This window comes from Micropterus salmoides, unplaced genomic scaffold (assembly GCF_014851395.1).
Source record: "Micropterus salmoides isolate LMB-PRFRI ecotype aquatic unplaced genomic scaffold, ASM1485139v1 Ms_hic_scaffold_7, whole genome shotgun sequence".
In the NCBI taxonomy this organism is placed as follows: domain Eukaryota; kingdom Metazoa; phylum Chordata; class Actinopteri; order Centrarchiformes; family Centrarchidae; genus Micropterus; species Micropterus salmoides.
In genome coordinates, this window is record NW_024044459.1 from 32617190 (window position 1) to 32639556 (window position 22367).

Genomic DNA, 22367 nt, shown 5'->3' on the forward strand with positions numbered 1-22367 from the left:
TTCGTCACACCCCTAATCTATAAATTTATATTTTAATATATAATAATCGATTTTGGTGGGCCGCCTGGGCAAAAAATGCCAGGGCCGATCTTTTGTCCCAGTCCAGCCCTGGCCGAGCTAACGTGACTGTCTATGTGACTCCTGCCTTTCTGATGTTCACTGTTTTCACCCGACATTCTCTGAATCTCATTCGGCCCGACAGGCTTCATCACATAAACCTTTATTGTTGTTTTGTTTCCTTACGTTATACGACATAAAGTCTATGTAAGTTCAATTCAATTTTATTTTATTTTATTTATAAAATTAAAATTAGTAACAGAATGATCTCATTGCACTTTTCATATAGAACAGGTCTAGACTGTACTCTGCGACCCAAGAGACCCAAGAATCCATGAGCAAGCACTTGGTGACACAGGCAAGGAAAAACTCCCTTTCAGGAGGTAGAAACCTCGAGCAGAACCATGACTCAGGGTAGGCGGCCTCGATCTGCCTCGACCTGTTGGAGGGGGAGAGTGGGGTAGAGGGAGGGCTGGGGGAGAGAGAGAGAGAGAGAGAGAGAGAGAGAAGCAGCAGCCCAACGCAATATCCTCACAGAAAGCAAAATAACAGTAAAGGTAGTGATAGCAATATTAATAATTCTAAGCCCACAACCACAGATCCAGACTCTACAGCTCTAGAGCCAGAAACACCTGCAGAAAGCAAATAGATGGAGAGAGGAGAGGGAAGGGAAAGCACAAAACTATGGGAGAAAGATGAAGTCAAGTTAGTAACATTCATTAATGGGATAAGAATGCACATAGAAAGAGTGTAATATGATCAGAATGAAAAGATTTACAGTCTAACCTTAATGCCATGTGGATGGTATTCTGTGCCAATACTTTACACTGCTAGTCATTCATTAGGTTGCATAAATATATCCATATATCATGCAGTGACAAGCATATATATATATATATATATATATATGTGCAGACTGAATGAAGCAGAGAGCAACAGATTAATCAAAAGCTGCAGACGCTATGCTTAGTTACTAGTTTTCATTATGTTCCAGCTCTTGTGCAGTATATTTGTACATTTTGAAAATATGTGGTGAACAGTTCTTATCATCACATGTTTGTTTCTTATGTGAACTGATTGGTATTCATGATATTGTGTATCATGTTTTTATCATGTGAACAACAAAAGAAAGAAAAGGAACGAAAAAATCCAAATACTTTGAAAATTTAATCCTTACTCTTTATTTAATCAAACCCCTCATATAAACAGCAAAAATTATTTCAGGATTTTGATGCTGTGGGAAGCTAAAAGCTAACAATACAAAATATGAATATGGTTGACATCATTCATCATCCAAAATCGAAACCGTATTGATCATGTGGCTTTTTCATGGCAACCTAAAATCCATAGGCATTGTGTGCTGGCAGCTACGCATTGAGCGAAGGACAGTCTCCCCGCCCCTTACAAGAACTAAGCTGAAGTGATCCTTGACACCGTCACTGCAACACAGTCCCATAAATCCCCTGAGGTTTTAAATAACCCCAGCCAAGAACAAATGCCACAAGGCCTCAGGTAGGCCCTGCTCGTAGATGACAAACAACCACCATCAGTTGCACAAATCACATCTGACGCACACGCTCACCCTGATGCTCCTCTGTTTAAATGTGACTTTTGGGAGCAGCACATACTGGGATGCATTAAAGACCAAACACAATTCATGTACTGTAAAACTACTTTCAGCAAATGTAATGTTCTTCTGTGGTTCAAATTTTCACCTCGACTTTCTTGTTTTGATCCACGTTAAGTGGGTGGAAAGAAAATAGTCAGCAGTTATATAAATTGGCTTAAGGGGTCACTGATGGTGATGGCACAGCTGAACGGTTTTGGTTGAGTCTCACCGCTCTCCTCAATGATTGTGTTTGCCCGCAGCAGGCAGCTGTTTTCAGCAACAAAGAAAAGACCTGCAAACTACATACCCAAACTACTGTTTGTGTTGTGTGGGTGAACATAGTGACACATCTAGAGCCAAATATTTACCTCAGGAATTAGTGGAGGCCAACAATTGAGGAAAAATAAGATTAATATTGGATATACGTTCAACAGGTAGTACACACAAGTTCAAATAAATGCAATTGTTGCTCCATATCTATGTGTAGCTCAATATGCAACTGTTTGCTAACTGTCTGCAAACAACCTTTGTCGGGATTTTATCCCCTTAACGGCAATTGTTGTGAATTCGCATCACAGCTCTTCCTTTCAGACTGCAGCTGAGATAGCGAATGTATTTGTGAATATACAATATGTACCTGGGAAACTTTTGCAAGCACTCGTTTCTTGTTTTGCATCATACCTACATCATACCTGTATTCATATATTTTCTATGTTCGACAAATTAACAATTTCCACTTAATTTAACATCAGCTTGAAAGCAAATGAAAACAGAATTATTTTTTTGTTGTAAATAAGTTCAGGCGCCGAGGGGTTATTTACAGCTTGTTTCTGCTGCCCTCCAAGGTTTCCAAAAATAACAATTACTGCAGGTTTAACACCTATGTACTTTATAGTTATAGTTATAGGAATAGTTCAACATCATGTGAATTTCCCAAAATGTCAAACTATTCCTTTAAACCCACATTCATTCCTAATATGTTTCCAAGTCACTACCAAAATGGAAATGTAATGTTCTAGTTTCAGGCCATTGAGTCTGCCAAGTATAAAATAAAATGCAGCTAAAAATAAACTGATTTAAATTTTGGTCATGTTACTTCAAGAGTTACATTAAGTCTAGTGGAATAAACTGATTTGCTGGAAAGAAATAGAAAAGAGCAATGAGAGGAGACAGAGAGAAGAGGGAGAAATAGACTAGAGAGGAGTCTGAGATTGGAGTTTATTAAAACACAACTGAATTAGCAGACCCAAAAGGTAGAATCAATCCAGTGTGCATTAGACCTGCTGACCCTCCTCTTTAATTCATATAAATGTTCTGTGTGTCCATCCTGCTCTCTAAACCCACACTTCTATTCTATTCAGCTCCAGTTGCATCTGTGTGCAGCAAAGACCATTCTTCTTACAGCCCTAACTTTTCCCTCACTGTTCCTCAGTGTCGGCATATGATTCAGAATTTACACTACCGTTGTCACAGAGAATAAGACGGTGCCTGTCACACCCCCCAAAATAGCCCTCATCCCAACAGCAAGAGGTGAAAACTGAATTCAGAGGCAGCATAACGTGATAGAGGGAGGACAGCAAGTTGCTATTGATCCCAAGGAGCCTTGTTCAATGTGAGTCTAGATCCACTGACACATGGCAGATATGACCAGCCAGGTTCTTGGCCACAGTTTAGCTTTATCCCAATTAAAATTCGATCCACCATCAGTCTAGTTGGCCTCATTGCAAGTATTGGAGAGGTTGACAGTTACCAGGGTTACTGTACATGGCTACATTTCCAAAACGCTTATGAAATCTCACAGAAAATGCAAACGTTGAAGAGCATAATGTAAATGAATCATTTGGTGCCAGTGTAAAACCAGAAACATGAAGCTATTTCTGTTACCTCTGATATATTCCATTAGTGGTGTGGGCAAACTGTACATGATGCAGACCAAACCTCTCCTTTGAGAGCTGTCACAGCAGCACAGTCCAGCCCTTGCTAACAAGTCTCTGCTTGCTGTCTGGTATTATAATTCACACTGGGAAATTTTCCTGCCACGTGTGGGACATGTGAGAAGAATAAGTGATGCTCCACCATGTGTCTTTTTCTACAAAAAGTGATAAAGTTGTTGCCCAGCCTTTTATAATCTTTAAATGAGCAGTGATGGATATGCATGTGTATTAAAATTGGGTGATTTTTATCTTTGTATCAACACCACCTGACCCTCCTTGCATCCTGTAGAGTGGCACACACTGTTAGGTAACTTAAATATTTCAGCAACGTTGGTTTGTTTTCTCTAAGTTCCAGGTGAGGCAGGGACAACTTCCAGCCTTCTCCAGGACCAATGACTCTGACCTCAGAGAGAGACAAACCCAAGGAAGAAAGAGCCACCAATTTAGCTGACTTGGAAATTGTCATTACAGTCAAAACAATAGCATAGTAAAGTATTTTCCCATGTGATTATTTATCCTGAATACAGACTAAAATGATTCATAATTACAAGATATCTTGAGGCAGTTCTGTCCAAATCCTGTTGTTGTGTAAATGACCCCCCACTGTTTATCATTTGAGGAGAGTTATGTATCACTCCATGCTTGCCATAGTAAGACGGTTGGCGGGCTTCATCAAAGAGCAATCCTGAAAGTTGTTGTGCTACAGGATTTTGGTGCAGAGAATAACTGATTGATCGCTTCACAATCACAGAGCAACCCCAGCAAAATTGCACCTGCCAGGGCCACACCTCAGTCACTTTCAATCACAGAGCAGGGAGTGTGTGAAATACAGTAGACACAGTCCATTTCACACTGCTCCCATTCCTTTATAAACTGTCCACTTTTCAATTTTGACAGGCAATCTTTATACTCCTGCCTCACTCCTGCCTCTACAGTAAAATGTACAAATTAATCGAAGGGAACGTTACATGTAGCTGATGCTTTTCTCCAAAGCGACTTACAATTGCTATATATTTCCAAGGTTGCACGGCTCTGAAGCAACTAGGAGTCTTGACAGGGACACATTGGTGGATGTGTCAGAGTGGGATTTGAACCCCGGTCTCCAACACAAAAGGCATATATCTTTTCCACTGCACCATCACCCCCAACACTAAAAGGCTGTTCATTAAAATGGCAGCTCTTATAAGTCAAGCATCTAAATTCAAGTAAAGTAACATTGAGTAAAATTTTCTGTGCCATATTTTGCCAGTCAAATCTCCTCTGCCAGTAAAGATGGCAGGTAGTTGGCATGGAAACCATCTTAGATGGCGTGCAGGCAGAATGAATGGCACCACTGGAGCTCTGCTGTCCCAAACTAATCAGTTGTATTGTCCTCTGGTCTGCCTGTGGAAAGTGCATTCGCTTTTTCCCAGCAGCCCACTGCACTGCACTGCACTATTCCTTGTTAGAGCCCATTGTTCCCATACCACACATGCCTCTCCTTGCGACTCTACAACTCTCCTCATCATACGATGGCCACTAATGGCACCATCAGATGGTCTTTGAATGAAGGTTTAATGTCTTAACAGTTGCAGGATTTGTGTAAAAGAGATGCTCATAAAAGCTCAAGGTCAAAGACCGTCATGTTTTGCTTAGTGCTGTAGCCAACATCCTTTTATAAAGTCTTTTTGTAGTACAGATTGACAGTTAATTCTGTAAATGCAGCCTGCTTTGTTTTCATTTCTTTGTCATTTCTTCCTCCTGCCTGTGGCGCCTGCTCCACAGCCTTTTCCTGATGAGAGGAGACGGCCCTCTACTAATGTACAGGAATGCTGTACTCTCAATAATGGCAAAACCAGTCTCTCTGTGACCTCCAGGAAGGTCCAACAAAAATGAAAACCACGCTTTCGATCTTTGACAATGACCGACGTCACAACAAGAGCACTAACAAGCTTTATTACTTATCATGTACCTGTGAATTTATCCCCCTAATCAGCAAGGAATGTGTGAAAATTAGTTTATATTCAGGTTGAACAATTAAAATGTTGAGTTTGTAACTATGTGTGATTTTCACTGCTTAGAAGATTACAGTAGCAGCATAATTAGAAAAAATTAAAGTCAGTAATCAAGATATATCTTTCTTGTAAACCAGTAATACATATGGGTACCATTAGCAACATGAAATCAAACAACGGGCAAATAAAGAAGAAATGAAAAGATAATATCAACTTTCAGCATAACATTTATTGCCAGTGACTGATGTATTTGATATATCAGGCTTATGATGTAGTATTCCTATCAGTAGATGGATAATCGCAAAAAAAGTTATGTCATTAAATCAGTTATTTTGTTCAACCAGCTCTCCAAAACCTAGAGATTTTCAGTGATATAAGACAAAGGAAATGTCAGGCAGGCAATGTCTCGAATGTGGGCTTAAAAACAATTAACTGGTCATCGAAATAGTTTAGGTTAGATTTTTGTTTTTGCCAATCATTTAATTGAGTAATTGTTTGAGGTCTAGTTGCAAAAGACTTATATGTGGTTTGATATGGTAACAGCAGGCTTTGGTGTAGTGACACATATGTATGCAGTGTATCAGTGGTGTGCATGTTTGCTGTTCAGGGAGCTGCAATAAGATTACTGGCAGGAACTATGGTAGTGCATTTCTTCAGCCACGTGACAGATACAGTCAATATGTTTTGGGGGTTGGGGATTTATGAGTTTCTGTTTGAAAAGGGCGTTTCTGCCCCCAAGACAAAATGATAGGAGAGCTTTCCCCACTTTAACTCTCCATGTGCACCCCACTGTAATGTATATTAGACTGGAAAATAAATCAAGTGATGGATTATTCCACCAGCGTTTTTGCGAGTGGAAAAATCTCTACTCTTCGTGTCAGGAAATGATATATGCAAATAGAAAGATGAATGGGCAGAAGATGAATGAGATTGTGAACGCTAGGCAATATGGAAGCCTCAATTTTATAAAAACATCACCATGACTGGGCTGCCTTGGGAAATCTATCTGCCAGCTCATGCGGCTATCAAACTGTGGAAAATCAATCTGGAAACCGTTTGATCAGATTGGGACCAAATATTGGAGGGACAAACAAACATGGTTAATGTACTTGGGACAACTTTCAACCTGATATTTTTAAGGCCTGCAATGTGACAGCAGACACACATAGACCCATTGGAAATGACCTTTGAAACACTTATTTTATCAATATTAATACTATAAAACCGAACAAGGGATAAAAATAATATAATGGCAAAATCTACACACTAAAAACATGTTATTTTAAACTGAAACTGTCTCATTAATTGCTTGCAGTGTGATAGACGTCTCTGATTGGCTCTTTCTTACAAAGTAGGCGGGACAAAACGACAGCAACGACCAATAGCGTTTGAGCTCACCGCCTGACACCAAAAGGTAAACAGACTTGTTTTGATCTGTCAAGAAATCAGGCGACTGTGCTAGCTAGTCACTCCACAAAGGATATGGTGTCATTGCGACAGAAACAACCAATATAAAACCGTTTGTTTTTGACGAACACGAAGATATTTTCGCACAGTGGCGTTGTTTCCGTTTTTAAATTGTCCAGCTTGGTGTTTTTGTGAGTGCGTTTCACCAGCTAGCGAGCTAACAAGCTGATAGCTTGCTAGCTGCTGTTACCGTTAAAACTAACTTAACATTACCTGACAGGTGAGCGACGCAGTGGCAACTAGAAGTAGGTCGATGGTAGGGCGTATACGTCTTTTTTTGTAGCTATTAAGCTATTGTGTGAATCGTGTGTATTATAACTTATTAAATATCTGCAACGTTACAGAGACTATGCAGTGAATTTCAAGCAACCTTGAGCACCCTTCTTTAGCCACTAGCTTCCCAGCTTCTCCCCCCTCTTCCTGTATGTTTCTCTACGTATCGACATTAACTTATAAGAAATATGCGCAGAGAATGATATTAGCAGTCGTCAGATGAACGCGATGAAGCCCTTGTGCGCTGCCATGGCTGAGAATGGAGAGCTGAGTCCAGTGGGAGGACGCGCTGGCACAGCGGGCCGCCAGGGCCGACAGACCTACAGAAGTTCAGCCCATTTCCGAAGCCTGCTGGACGGCCTGCTGTCTCTCAGACAAAGTGGCATCCTGTTTGATGTAGTGCTGCTGGTGGAGGGTCGACCCATCCAAGCCCATCGTATACTTCTGGCAGCCTCTTGCGATTATTTTAGGTAAAACTCAACAACAGGTCTTTTTGTTGCTATACTTTCATTTTCTATTTTCACAGTAGTTTCCCCTTTTGTTTCTTTACTTGTGTGTCAGCATCAACAAGATGCAAGGCTCGCTCTTTCTCTTTCCACCGGCGCAGACGCCAACTTTATTTTATTCCTGTCTGTCACCATTTACGTACACATTAGCACATCAGTCAGTGCAGGTGTTTGTAGACGCAGTGTCTCACAAGACACATCCGGGTCTTGGTGCAGAGTCCAGTTTAAACAAAGTTTCTCGTCTCGTACACCATCCCTTGCATTTTATCAACACTGTCATATGATCAGCAGTGGCCTGCGGTGCTTGCTGTGCACATTAACCCTAACCCTTTGTGGTTTGTGTTTACTTGTCTGCTTACATCATGACCTAAATTAAACTGTTTTCATGGACAAAATAAAGTAAGTCACAGATACAGTCTAAGATGTCCACACTTAGCCAGCAGACAGATGATTGAGAAAGATAGGTGTATTGAATGTAAAGTCAAACAATACAGGAGTATTGTACTTTACATTGGTTTGTAACTTACTGTGCAGGAGCCCTAGTGTTGGTAGGTAGCCCTGTAATCCCATTATAATGCTAAAAGTAGGTTAAAGATAAGGCACCAACGTCCCTTTACAGATAAGCTTATAATGCATACTGCTGGGTTTGATTTGTATTAGCGGTTGAAGGGAATGACAACTGAGGTTCAGTAGATTCAACAAACATTTGGTTGAAATCATATGAAGCAGTCAGCAGCCCCAGAACCGGGGGGGGAGTTGGAGTGTCAGTGGAAAGAAGCCGTTTTTGTGGCGAGAGGCAACGTTGACCTTGATGGACTGCAGCCTCCAGCTGGAGGGGAGCGTCCCAAACAGGATGAGAGGGGTCGGCCACAATCTTTCCTGCAGGCCTCAGAGTCCTGGAGGCGTACAGATCCTGAAGTGATGGAAGATTGCAGCCTCACACCTTCTCTGCAGTGTGAGTGATACGCTGCAGCCTGCCCTTAGTCCCTGGCAGTGGCAGCAGCGTACCAGATGGTGATGGAGGAGGTGAAGATGGACTTAATGATGGCGGTGTAGAAGTGCACCATCATGAACTTCCTCAGCTGCCACAGGAAGTACATCCTCTGCTGGGCCTCGTTGGTGATGGAGGTGATGTTCAGCTCCCACTTGAGGTCCTGGGAGATGATGGTGCCCAGGAAGCAGAAGGAGTCCACAGTGGTGACTGGGGACAGGATGATGCTCTTTCTGAAGTCCACTGCTATCTTCAGAGCATTGAGCTCTAGACTGTTCTGGCTGTACCAGGTCACCAGATTATTTTTCGAATTTCTCACTTTTCAGGTGGCTACTTGGCTTAACCTAAACTTTTTCTTTCGGAATTGTGTCTTTATTGAACAGTTCATTGTAGAAAATGATCTGCAGAGAAAGAGCGGTAGATATCGTGCAGCAAAAGTGATTGTGGCTAGGTGGTATCCATGTTATCGTCACTGCGCCACAAGGTTACCCCATTTAACAATGCGGCACTGTATTCCACTAGGGGAATGTTTGCTGGAGGCCTTCGGGAGACACAGCAAAAAGAGATCCCAATTCATGGAGTATCTTACATGGCCATGAAAAAAATACTTGACTACATCTACACTTCAGAGATTGAGTTAGACCTGGAGTGTGTGCAGGAAGTCCTGATTGCTGCCACGCTAGTACAGGTAAGCGCTTTGCTGTTCTTGCACTAGATAACAACATTCATAGCTGTGTTTTTATTTTCTGCTAATCGGTGTCCTTTTGTGTTTTTTAAAGCTTGAGATTGTCATCGGCTTTTGCTGTGATTTCCTTTTCTCCTGGCTGGATGAGAGCAACATTTTAGAGGTGTATAATCTAGCTGATCTCTACGGATTGCAACAACTTAATGCCAGGGTCCACTCCTACATCCTCAGGAACATCCAGACTTTGTCTCGAACCGACGTGTACCGACAGCTCCCTCAAGATGAAGTCTTCAGAGCGCTGAGCAGTGATGAGCTTCAGGTGAACAGTGAAAATGAGGTGTACGAGGCAGCTCTTCACTACCACTACAGTCCTGTGCAGGTGGAAACTGACCAGGTGTACTTGCAGGTCAGTCAGAAGGTGCGTCTTTATTTTGTACTCACCTCTTCAGATACACACTATATACTGACCAAGAAAGGAATCGCTGTTATTGATTCTATACCTGCTTAGTTTTACTCACACTTTGTCGTAGCTTTATCTGCCTGAAATGGCGATCAGTTTTTTTTTTTTATCTTTCTGACCCAAAGGAGAATCTCAAGATGCTCGATGCTGTTCGTTTCTGCCTTATTGAGAAACAAGTGTTGCAGAGGCTGTATGGCAGACTAAACCAGTGTCCACTGAAGGATTCTGTGTCAGCCGCCCTGCGCTACCATGAGCAGGAGATCTGGCAGCCCGTCCTGCAGAGTCCTCTCACCCAGCCACGGTCCACCTTCCAATGTATATTGGGCTTCGGGGGGATGTTCACCTCCAGCTCCCTCACAGACAGAGAGCATTTGTTTCAGGTGTTCCACCCGAGCTGGGGGATGTGGAAGACTCTCACTGCAGCTCACGCACCCCGAATGTCCAACCAGGGCGTCGCTGTGCTCAACAACTTTGTTTATCTCATTGGAGGAGACAAGAACACCAGTGGATTTCGTGCAGAGACCCGCTGCTGGAGGTGAGATCCCATTTATCCTGAATGAAGTGATTGGCTGGCCAACCTGCCTACCTGTGTGCACTCTGCCTGTGCACTCACTGCAGATGGAAATGTGTTTTGGGGGAGTGGCTTTAGAGGGAGGCCTGAAAGGAGGGGGTGGGATTCTTACAGTTGGACACTTTCAAAATCTGTCTCTTGCTAGTTTTCCAACGTTGCCTACCCCAGCTTTAAAAGTGCAGATATGAACTTTTAAACTGTATTCTGTTTAGCACTGCAACTCACTTGTTTTACAGCTGAATACATACAAGTTGGTTGACAGAAAATTAATCTGCAACTTTTTTGATAATAGAATAAATCATAGGAGTCAAAGAAAAATGCAGAAAACAAATGTTAGGAGTAGATTACATGATAGTGAACTAAATATATTTGGTCTGTTGATGGACATTTCAGCCAATATTCGTTTCAAGGATGCTTTTAAGTTTGTTTCTTTCATTTGAACGAATGTGACTAAAACATGTAGTGAGCAGAACGTTTAATGGCTGAAAAATAAGCCAGTGGTCTCTGGTGGACAAACTGTGTAATGGTATCACTGCACATCTAACCTATTTCAGACATACCTTCATTCCTTCTCCAATGCTTGTCACTTGTTACATATTGGTTGACATATTTGCTGATACAGATGTATTTGCAATAAGCTAATACTGGCTGATATATAAGCCCACCTGTTTTATTGATTGGGGCTAGTAAATAAAATGTCAAAAAAATATTATGGAAGATTTTCTCAGATAAAATTCTAAGAAATTAAAAAGAGACAAGCAGCAAATCCTCACATTTGAGAAGCTGGAAGCAGTGAGTGTGTGGCATTTTAACGTGATAAATTATTAAATCAATTATCAACATTTTCTAACAACTAATTGCTTAATAGACTAATTATTTCAGTGGCAGCTCTTATACGTTGGGACTGTTTTACAGATCTGATTGGATTTAGAAAGTTTCTTTTCTTCACTGTTTTTAATACTTTTCCTAGATATGACCCTCGTCACAACAGCTGGTGCTCCATCCAGCCTCTGCAGCAGCAGCATGCTGACCATTGTGTTTGTGTGCTGGGTGGCCATATTTATGCCATTGGAGGGCGTGACTACTGCAATGAACTGGAGTCAGTGGAGCGCTATGACCCACACACCAACATGTGGGAATTTGTATCACCCCTAAAGAGAGAGGTGTGAGAATAAAGATTGGAAAGATGAATAAAAATGCATGTAATACTGCTGTTATCCACATGATGGTGCTACATACTCACATGTGTTAATGGGGCTTTCCCGTTATTTACCAGGTATTCCCTTGATTTTCCTTTAATACTAGTCTAACCTTCCCTCCAGGTTTACGCCCATGCAGGAGCAGTGTTAGATGGGAAAATTTATATAACATGTGGGCGCAGAGGAATGGCATACCTCAAAGAGACATACTGTTTTGACCCTGTGGCCAATGACTGGACAGCATGTGCCGAGGGGCCAGTGGAGCGGGCGTGGCACGGCATGGCGGCTGTTAATGGACGTGTCTATGTTGTCGGTGGAAGCAATGATGAGCGTGGATATCGTCGGGATGTCCTGAAGGTACAGTGTCACAAGTCATCAGTGGTGTTTACTGTTGCACAATGAAGGCAGTGTCTACTCTGGTAAACTGTGGCCTTGCAGTCTTTCACACAGTTCAAGATGATATCTGATGTATTTTTCTTGCTTTTGTCATGTTTTTTCCATTTCTTTACACACACAGATGGTCATGCATTATAGCATCCTCTCTGTGTTTTAAATTAGAAAATATTCTATAGTCTAATAAGCCCAACACTTTTTTACATTCTGATGAAGGCCTGAAAAAGCAAGTGATTTTGACTTATTGATTTAATTACAAGCCAGAGTAGTGGCTTTTTGACTGTTTGGACAGTACTTTTATGAAAAATGTCCCCTTTTTTCAGGTGGGATGCTTTGACCCTGAAGCCAACTCTTGGTCTTTAATGACCCCCCTCCCTGCTGGACATGGAGAACCCGGCGTAGCAGTGCTGGACAATCGCATCTACATCCTGGGAGGACGCTCTCACGACAAAGGCAAAAGGATGAAGTACGTTCACGTGTACAACACCGACACAGACGAGTGGGAGAATGAGACACGGTTTAAGGAGCGTGTCTCTGGCCTGGCGGCCTGCGTGGTGCCCATGCCTCCTGCTGTGATCGCCCATGCCAAGAGCTTGGAGCAGCACACCAAGGCTTCATGGGAGGATGTGGACATGGACAACTCAGAGGACTCCAGTGAGGATTGAAGCAGCTGTGTTGAACTGGATGTGAGCACTGGAGACTGCCATGCACTTTTCTTACACAGCATGTTGAACTTTAAGTACCATGAGGATATTTTGGGGGGCAATGCTTCTGGCAGCATCTTGTCCTTCTTGCAAATTGACCAGTTTGAGTGCCTCTGAACCAAAGTGTCAGGTTCAGGACCTTTGCACACTTTTTGTTCCTCTTCAGATATCTTATAATAATCGTGTCTGCCTCCTGAAATGCTAATGCTACTGTCCCTGATCCCTCAGTATTTCTTGTAACTGTAGCTGCCTCTCCATTGTTACACAGAGAGAACCTCTATATCCTCAAGTGAAAGAAAGCAGTGACGACTACTGGGTATGCAATGCATGGTAATATGGATCTCTGTGAAGATTCTGAGTCATCCGGGTCATATTTATCTGACGTGGGTTAAACTGGACTTGGTTGAAGGTACTTAAGAAGTTTTGCCTCATCATTTTAAGAAGGTGTCAGGATTTGTGGTGTAGGAAGGTGGTGGAGAAGGTTGGTGGACCCAAATGCAGAACCCTAAGTCTGACTGGTGCAGTTCAGAAATTTATTAAGCAAACAAAAGGTGAGCACACTTAAAACTGAGTGGCTGAGTCCATAATCCAAATAATAGTAGTCCAAGCAAACACGGTGATCCAACAGAAAATCTAAAAACGAGTATAATCCAAAAACCACACAGGATTAGGGTTGACCTGAACTAAGAGCAAAACAACACAGAAGTACACAGACCAGGAGTAAACCCATAAGACATGAACTAATGGTACAGGACTAAGAACTAAGACACCGAACAAGGAACTAAGATACGAGACAAGACAGATACTAAGTAACTTAAAGATGAGGATGAATAACAATAATAATAAAGTCTACACAGAGACTAAAGCAGAAGGATCAAAATCAGATTAATTAATGAAACTGGAGAGAACATAAATAGACACCTAGCAAAAAGACAGAACTCAAGCATTGTGGTACAGAAACTAATACATGAGCTGACGGATAATAACCAGATAAACAATAACATCAGGTAGAGGACGCACTAAAGGTAGCAAGCAAACTAAAAACTAAGTCTGAACTAACAGCACAGCAAAAGGGATTCTAACTAATAAGACAGGGCGGCTAAGGGAGGCAAGATAACAGAACAACACAGACCACGAAGGATACAAGACCACAGACTATATAACAGATACCGAGCTGATTAATGAAATAAACTCGGAGAACTAAACGGAACAGGTGACAGGACTAACATGCAGATACAAAACCAAAACCTTAGAATCAAAACCCAATAACACAGCATTCAGGACAGGGTCGTGAGAGAAGGCTTCCTTAGTTAGTTAACCCACCTTGAATGGTAATACGGACTTTTCCTAGCTGCCAAGATTTGTTCTTTTAAGGATATTTAAGGAAATAATTTCGTTCTTCACCCTAGCAGCTATGGTTATGGCGTTGTGTTCATATCCAAACTACTGAGTAATCATGAAGTTGTTCTAATTTAACATTGTGCCTTTTCCTGAACTTGTTTTGTGAAATGTATTTCTATGTTTCGGTGCATTCTGTGGATGGAGATGAGACTTAGGTATTGTGCCTCTAATATCATGATTGGTTTTGAAAAACGTTGTTGAACCGAGTTGTGTTTGCACCCGAATGATGAAGCGCCTGTGCTCCAGGTCGGTGACCTCAGCTCACAACATATTGCCACGTCTGTAAATTATTTCTGTCTTGATATTTGTCCTTTCATTGATCTTTCATACTGTATATGCTATTCCATGACTCAATCCAAAGAGCACAATGAAGAAGGTTTTAGAATATTTCCTTTCACTTTGCTCCATGCTTCTGCTTGTTGCCTCAGTTCATTGTTAGGCTGTTTAATATTGGCATTTAAGAAGATTAATGACACCTGCTACACTGTGTATATGTCTCTATTGTTGGAAAACTCCAGTGTAGTTTAAAATGTACCTTTCTCTTTTATATAATGAGCGTTATGTCCTAAGAAAAAAAATGCTGTGCACTAGAACACACTGTCACACAAGATATGCAAACTTGGTATCCTACTCATGAGATTAGTTTTGAAATTTAATAAAAATTGTAATATATCACTTTTGTCGGATGTGCACATTAGCTGAGGGTCAGCGGCTGCCATTGAGGACACCAAGGTCGTGTCCTCCATATTTTCTCTGGGAGTTTGAGGGGTTTTAGCAACCTTGGGGGAGTTATAACTAAACTAAAAAGTAGCAAGTGGTGTGTATTATTTAGGCTGATTCTGGTATATTTAAATTTGGCTACTTAAAGTTCAACATAACAATCCACAGATTCATATTTCTTCATTACAAATGTATTCTTGGCAACGTAAAGTTACCTGTGAAACACTATTCAGGCTCTGTGTTGGGAAATTAAGTGAAAGTTCTTAATTTTACAGGTGTGTAACTTCCTAATAAACCTACATAATAATAAAAACCCTTAATCTAGTGCCAATTAAAGGGGAATTAGAAACAAAGTTCAGAGAATTTCCTTGAAAGAACTGCTCCATTTAAATAATAGTCAGCTAACTAAATAAATACAAAAAGTACAAGGTGGGTGTGTCGGCTCATGACCTCATTATCCCTAAAATCCTTGCGAATGCCATAGTTTTGGGTTTAAACCTTGGGTCTTCAGTCTTGTGTATTTCAACACATTTTCATAAATGTAATAGACAATCTCCACTGATAAATGTCGTCCTTGTTTGAACTTCAGCAGTGGTGGGTGCTGCCTTGGCCCTTTATTCCACCCAGTCTCTACTAGTTCCTCTCCATTTGGCCCTACACTCCATCAGCTTTATGAAGGCTGACTGCTGCTTTCCTCTCTGAGGCTGTTTCATCTACATCTGTTACCCCCCGCCAGCCCTAAGTGAGTGTCCCCCCCTCCGCCCCCCTTGTTTCACACTATTGTGCCAATTGTCTGGTGGGATCTGCTGACACCATCATCGGACAACCAGGATCAACAATCTGCTGCATTTATGCGTCGGGTCTTTTCATTCTAAAGCTATAGTACCACCTGGGGGATACTTAAGACATAGCCTATGTCATGCCCTTAAACACGTCAGCGGCCGTTACAGGCATCTGAGTGCAGGTCGATATGGTGCTCTTTGCTGGACCATTATCACAGCAATTAAAAGGCCCAAATTACTCATTGATGTGGAGCTATGCAGATTAAACCCAGTGGATTTGTGGGTGTGTGTGTGTCAAGGGAATTTTACTAAGTGCTCACTTTCATTCTTTTTTCTCCTGCTGTGTTGGAGAGGAGGAGGTCCTCAGATCTGGTGCTTTTCACTGTGTGGCCGACAATATTCCTCCTGGACATCTATGGAGCCGACTGGCTGCTGCACTGAGGGACTCTGACAAACAGTGGCTTTGTCTTTAAATTACAACACGTTCTGAGGCATTCACTAAAGGCCCTAACCACCATGACCTGTACAGAGAGCGCAGCACGCATGGCATCAGTATGTATTTACTCATTGACTAATGCAATGCGATCCTGGCAGGCATCCCCGCTAAACTTATTCACAAACTTCACCTCATCCAGAACAGGACGGCTCATCAATTACACTGTCACAGCGGATTAACTTTAAAATCTTGTTATTAACATTCAAAGCTCTCCACAATCTATCCCCTGCTTATCACACAGACCTCCTTCAGACTTACACTCCATCTTGCTCCCTGCGGTCTTCTACAGCAGGTCTACTGGCGCTACCAGCCATCAACCACAGCACAATGGCTGCTGGGGCCTTCTCCTATCCTGCACCCAAACTTTGAAATTCTTACTTTACTGTATGTTTTAATTACTGCTCTTATATGATGTAAGGAGACCTTGAGTGCCATGAAAGGCGCAATTAAATAAAATGTATTATTACTCTATAGTAAACATAATAGATCGTGCAGTATATACCATTTTGCTGTGATGCAGATGATTAAATAGCATCAGCATGACGTGATCTGGAGGTCTATCTAACATGTTGGCCTCCCACAATTCTTTCTAACCCCCAAATTTGTTACAAATGCAAAGCGATACACTCACAGCTTCTGACAGTTTGCTGAATACTGTATTCTTGTCTATCTGGAGAAAAAAAAAATCTGTAGTTTACCAAATAAATTTAGCCTGATGATCAGACTAACCAATTCATTCATATTTGACTTTCTAAACAGATCTGAGATGTGGACAGCCATTCAGAGGACTGGGACCAAGCTATGACAAATTCCCTCTGAAAGAATAAGTTTGCATCCTCAAAACACAATTCTACCTCAGACGTTTCTGCAGCTTTTACCCCCAGCCTTTTTTAATTAAACAATTTACAATGCATTTAACTATATGCAACTTCAGATGATCAGGGAACACAACACAAACACACACAAAAGACAAGCACAATATTACAAACACAATACAGACCAAAGGAGCTAAATAATTGACATTAATACAATGGTTGTGAATTAAAGCACAATTTTCAGAGATAATCTCTAAATTGTCTGGAAAACATAATCATATCAAAGTGTGATAACAGATTTCTTTTTGATCTGAGAAAGAGGGGTCCAAGGTATATTTTCAACTATACCGTCCCATTAAGACATTACATTAGGTACAGTGACAGTATTGTGTTGTAAAATTCTACCAAAAACTTTATCACCTAAATATTCCTGTGACGACACTCGCTTTAAGCTTTGTCTGTATGTCTATAAATACAGATTATGTGCAAAGGATGTAATATCATGTATCATCTCAAACAATATCCTGAAGCTCTTTTATGTCTTAGTCAGGATTTTCTTGTCCTTATTCCTTCCAATATGATTTCATCTTTACTGGGTTTAATCAAAAAGATGGCATTTGGGAGGTATAATCTCATAATATCCCAGAATTTGAACTTCATCACATTGACCTTCTCACCCTGTGGTGCAGATTCCTGTTAAGATCTCTCTTTTCTTATCCTCATTAAAATGAGTAAATGAAGTGCGTGAAACATACAGCTGAGGAAGTCTGGGGGTGGACGTACTGGTTCAAGAAGCCTCCAAGATAATGAATCGCACCGAATAAAATCAACACCACGCCAGAATTGTTCCAGAAGGATGACCTCCCCCTCCTCCTCCCCAATCCCCCTGGACTTTACAACAGTCATTAGCAGCTCATATCCACCCAGGGTGTAGGCGATGGGGCAAGCCTGTGTTTTTCAGTTGTGAAAAGGAGCCAACAGCCCCCCATTTTCATGCTTTTTAAGGCTCATTGAGATGGAGAACGGGAGTTGTGCAATGCTTTATGATGCCGATGGGTAAACCTCAGCAGGTGAGCCAGAGTCAGTAATACAATGTCTTTAATGCATGCTGGGCCTGTCGAAACTACAGAGTGGCCCTCATTAGATCAACAAAGAGGAAATACAAACAAACACCACCAAAGGACGTGCTGCCTATCAGAGCTGGCCGGATACAAAGCATGCAGATGTGTACCCACAAACAAAGACACATTTACAATACACTCATTCATTCACACTTGCTGTTCGCAGAAGATGGACTGGATGAAAACTAATTATAGAAGTTCATGGCTCATAAAACTAGTGGAAGACGTAAAGGCCTGGACAGAAATCGGAGGGGTTGTAATGATAACTAGTATCGCATTTAGTTTGAATGTAAGCACTAGTAAGGGGTTATTATTTACATCATCCACTCATGTTGAAACGCAGTTTTTTACTGCCGAAGGAAAAGACAAAAGTTATATGTAAACTAGGTGTCTTTTTAAAACAAATCTACCTTTGGAAAGATTAATATATAATAAGACCTATATATATATATATAAACTATTTAAATCTATATACATAAACAAGACATCACGTTTTTTTTTAGGTTTTTATTTTCAGATCACGTCACAGTTTGAGGATAAACATACATTGCACCCTTATTCTTTCTTTTTTTATTTTTACAAAAATAATATTTACACTTGGAGATGAGATGAAATACAAAATAAATAGACATTGCAACCATAAAACAACCAATCAGCACGGAGCAGCACACTTTAGTTTCAATCGGCGTAACTGGAGTCTGAATCCTGTCAGTCCAGAAGGCAGCAGCAGGCGGCTCCTTATACTTCTTGTCATCTTTCCAGTTTTTTTTGTCTCAGGCCTCTGGCCCTCAGCCTGGTCTGGGCATGCATTCGCAGCTGTGAGCTCTGCATCAGCTGCAGCATTGGTAAAGTCACTCTCAGTCAGTTAACACTGAAGGTCCCTTCACCAGCAGGAATAAGAGAACAGCGGGTACTGGCTCCACTCGGCCACGTTGCCATGGTGATAGCCGTGGTGCACAGCTTGCGTGGTGTAGTCAGCAGTCAGGTGGTGAGGAGGTGGGTACTGGGCGGGACCGGGGTTGCTCCACTGGCCCAGGGGCTGCTCAGCGCCATATGGGCTGTAGATGTGGTGGCCGATCACCCCTGGCTTGCCTGCCTGGGCCATAGTCATGTTGAGGACCCCGGTGTAGTCCTGCGGGCCGCAAGGGGAAGGGCCAATCTCATGTGTACGGGGCTTTGAAGAATCATGATCGGGGACGGTGGCGACATCAGGGACTCTGGACTCAAAGCTGCTGCGTCCTGATCCACTGTAGCTGCTGCCGATGCTGGAGGTGGGAGAGGGGGACTTTCCATACTCGTGGAACCTAAAAAGTAAAAAGAAGATGCTCAGCGTTCTGTTTATCATGACATTATTCTCTTATTAGTTGCACTACTGTACCAGTATTCACCTGTACGGCTGGTAGGAAGCTGGAGCAGGAACAAGCTGCTCTGTGTTGTACATGTCCCTGGGGTCTGTCCCAGCAGGGGAGTCAGTCCTCACACTGGGATCCCTCTCAACAGCCCACGGGGAGTAACGCTCCTCTTTGACGGCATCGCCCTCTTTCTCTTTGGGCAGGTCTCCTTCCTCTCCGTCATAGCCCTCAAACGATGACCGGCAGAAGTCTGAGAAGACACAAATCAGTGGATCAATTTAGGATTACAGGACAAGAATGTAAAAACATCAACAGGAGGAAGGGGGTTCTTAAAACGGTACCTGATGGACTGCCCTCCTCAGAGTCCCTGTTCAAGCCGTCTGACATCTTGGCCCGTTTCTCGAGGCAGGCTGGGTTCTTGCTTGCACGCCTGCAAAGGAACATCAGGTTCATTAAAACAATGCTATATACATTACTTTCAATACAATCTGCAGCAAAGGAAATCCTAAGGTGAGCCGCCATTTTTTAAATAAAGCAACCAGCAACTGGATTGTTTTTTTTTCCAGTGTGATACTCACCTTTTTTTGTTAGTGCCTTCATCCCGGAAACCTTTTGCAAATGGGTTGTGATCAATCTTCAGCTTTGTGATCTGTAAGTGAGGAAATCAAATCAGTAAAAATCTCAATCACATGTGATGTCCTACCGGCAGTTTGCATTGGATTGGAGTGATAGACACTGACCTTGGTGTTCTGGTAGGCTGTGACTGCTGTGAAGGAAGTCTCAGGGAAGGTGAAGGTCTGGAAAACACTCCAGCGGACACTGAACAGGTCATCTGCCTGGACGATGTGGAAGCGCGGGTGGTAGCGATGCATGGAGTGCAAAATTATCTGCAGATAGAAACAGAATGATTAATTCAGAGCACTTTACTGATTTTAAGCACTTTCAGCTTAATTTAGTCTCAACTATGTCACTGCCAAAACATCCAGTCTGCTAAGCGTTACCAGTTTGTCCCCCACTGACTTAATTTGTCCAACATGCTTTGAGAAATTAGTGCAGATATAATTTGGAAATACAGAGTTGTTGTTAAGCACCCTGTTTCGAGTGCTCTTACTTACATGGCCGTGCTGGTCGAGCGTATTGTTGGTGAGCTTGAGCTTGAGGAAGGAGACGGATTGCTTCATCCAGTGGCTCCCTGGGGCCGGAGAGTCAGGGTGGAGGTAGGTCCTGCAGGGAGGCTGGGGCTCCGCTTTTCCTGCCACCTCCCATTTCTCTTTATTCCACTGTAGGAAGGAGAGAGATAGTCCGTCAGTCAGTCTGCCTGTCATAGTGAAAGGTGATTTACAGAAGGAGCCTCAGCTTCTTCCCTTCCTCACAGTGTGAGAGGAGGACGATAGAGTGGAGAGTGACTGCCGGCCTGTACCACCCACAGGGATAGGGGGTAGTACAGTGGGCTCCCAGCAGGGGATAGAAAAACAGGAAGAGATAGCACCCCTTTGATGTACAATGTAGGGTGTTTGTGGGGGTGGGGGGCTTAACTACTGAAGGATATCTACAGCCAAAGCCATAGCTGTGATAAGTCAAGGATACTTAAAAATGATATCAAGATGCTCATTCATAAGTGAAGGAAAAATAACCGCTGTCTTACCTTATACCTGAAACCATCTTCGGGGACCATGTCAACCAGTAAAATGTACTTGGCACATGGAATGAGCCCGGAAAGATTTACTTTACAGTGTGGAAACATCCTCCTGGAAAACACAGAAGGCAACACATGAGACAAACAAGCAAACACAGCTACAGGGGACACTCCTTTGCAAACCATTTTTATTAAAAATTAAAATTTTTCTGGCGTCTTACCTTCCAGGTTTAGTGATAATCATCTCTGTTCCTATTCCATGGAAGGACTTCCAGAGATCAGGGTCCTCCAGAGTCATCCTGATGTTGCCCTGGAGATAGGCATCGGGGCCGGCAGCCATGGAGGAGGGAGGAGGGCCGCTGAAGTTGGGCTTCAAGTCTAGGAGTAAATAAGATTTGTCACATCCAAGCTTCAAGTCATAATCAAGAAGGGTTTTCAGGTAAAGACAACAAAACTAAAATTGGTTGGGAAAGCCCAGCATAAATCAAATGAAAGTCAGTCAACACTTACCTCTGATGGACTGCATTTTTCAGGTTCAGTAGTAGCACAGCTTGAAAAGGTTCATGCACTAAGGGTCAATAAGCAGTCCAGTATCAGTGATATCCAAGTGTTTCTTCAGCTCTGCTCTCCCTCCTGGTGCCTTGTGTGTAAAAATAAAAAAGAAATCCAGCAGCTCAGGCAGTCAGAAGGTTAGTCAGTCTTGTTGAAGCAGATATTTCAAAGCTGTTGAGTCCTGCAGGAAGAGATGACCATGACTTTTAAGGGGAGCCACGGAGTGGGTGGGGTCAAGAGAGACATTCCCAGGCTTTGAAGTGGCACAATGATGAGTCAGTGCCCCGCTGTGATTGGAGGGCGCTGGAAATCAAAGAGACTTAACAGAGCCTTGATACCGTCCCCACAGGAAGAGGGACGGAGGAAATGTATCTTTATTAACTGCTAAGAGACTTTAAAACAAATATGGACAGACTTCCCTGCTGCAGATCAGGATTCTCAGCGGCACCAGAATCTGTGTAAATATCATTCACACACATCACCACACACCAAAATGGCATTTAGTATGTTTGTGTAATGTGGTAAATACCCAATTTAAGACATTTAACATAACTGAATGCTGGGTGCCTTTAAATATTCCTGTGTGTTGTGTGTGCACTGGGGGAGTCAGTGTTTTAAAATGCTTCTATTTTAAAGAAGAGTTTTCTCA

General features: G+C 42.3%; 2 protein-coding genes across 3 annotated transcripts; one reads left to right on the top strand and one right to left on the bottom strand.

Annotated features, from left to right (window-relative positions):
* Positions 1-6993: 6993 nt before the first annotated feature.
* On the top strand, positions 6994-14919 carry klhl22 (kelch-like family member 22). 2 transcript variants are annotated; one of them, XM_038703185.1, is made up of 7 exons: positions 6994-7804; positions 9354-9519; positions 9611-9934; positions 10102-10511; positions 11518-11710; positions 11870-12103; positions 12463-14919. In XM_038703185.1, exons 1-7 carry the CDS (start codon positions 7554-7556, stop codon positions 12802-12804), a joined length of 1920 nt encoding a protein of 639 aa, XP_038559113.1. In that variant the 5' UTR covers positions 6994-7553; the 3' UTR covers positions 12805-14919. The 2 variants fall into 2 exon arrangements, with proteins under 2 accessions (XP_038559113.1, XP_038559114.1); XM_038703186.1 differs by having other exon boundaries at positions 9611-9922.
* Positions 14920-18670: 3751 nt separating this feature from the next.
* On the bottom strand, positions 18671-21558 carry tbx16 (T-box transcription factor 16). The gene is made up of 8 exons (XM_038704671.1): positions 21388-21558; positions 21176-21278; positions 20646-20810; positions 20271-20417; positions 20109-20179; positions 19872-19960; positions 19567-19780; positions 18671-19482 (listed from the first exon to the last, which is right to left on the bottom strand). Exons 1-8 carry the CDS (start codon positions 21504-21506, stop codon positions 19062-19064), a joined length of 1329 nt encoding a protein of 442 aa, XP_038560599.1. The 5' UTR covers positions 21507-21558; the 3' UTR covers positions 18671-19061.
* Between the last annotated feature and the right edge of the window lie 809 nt (positions 21559-22367).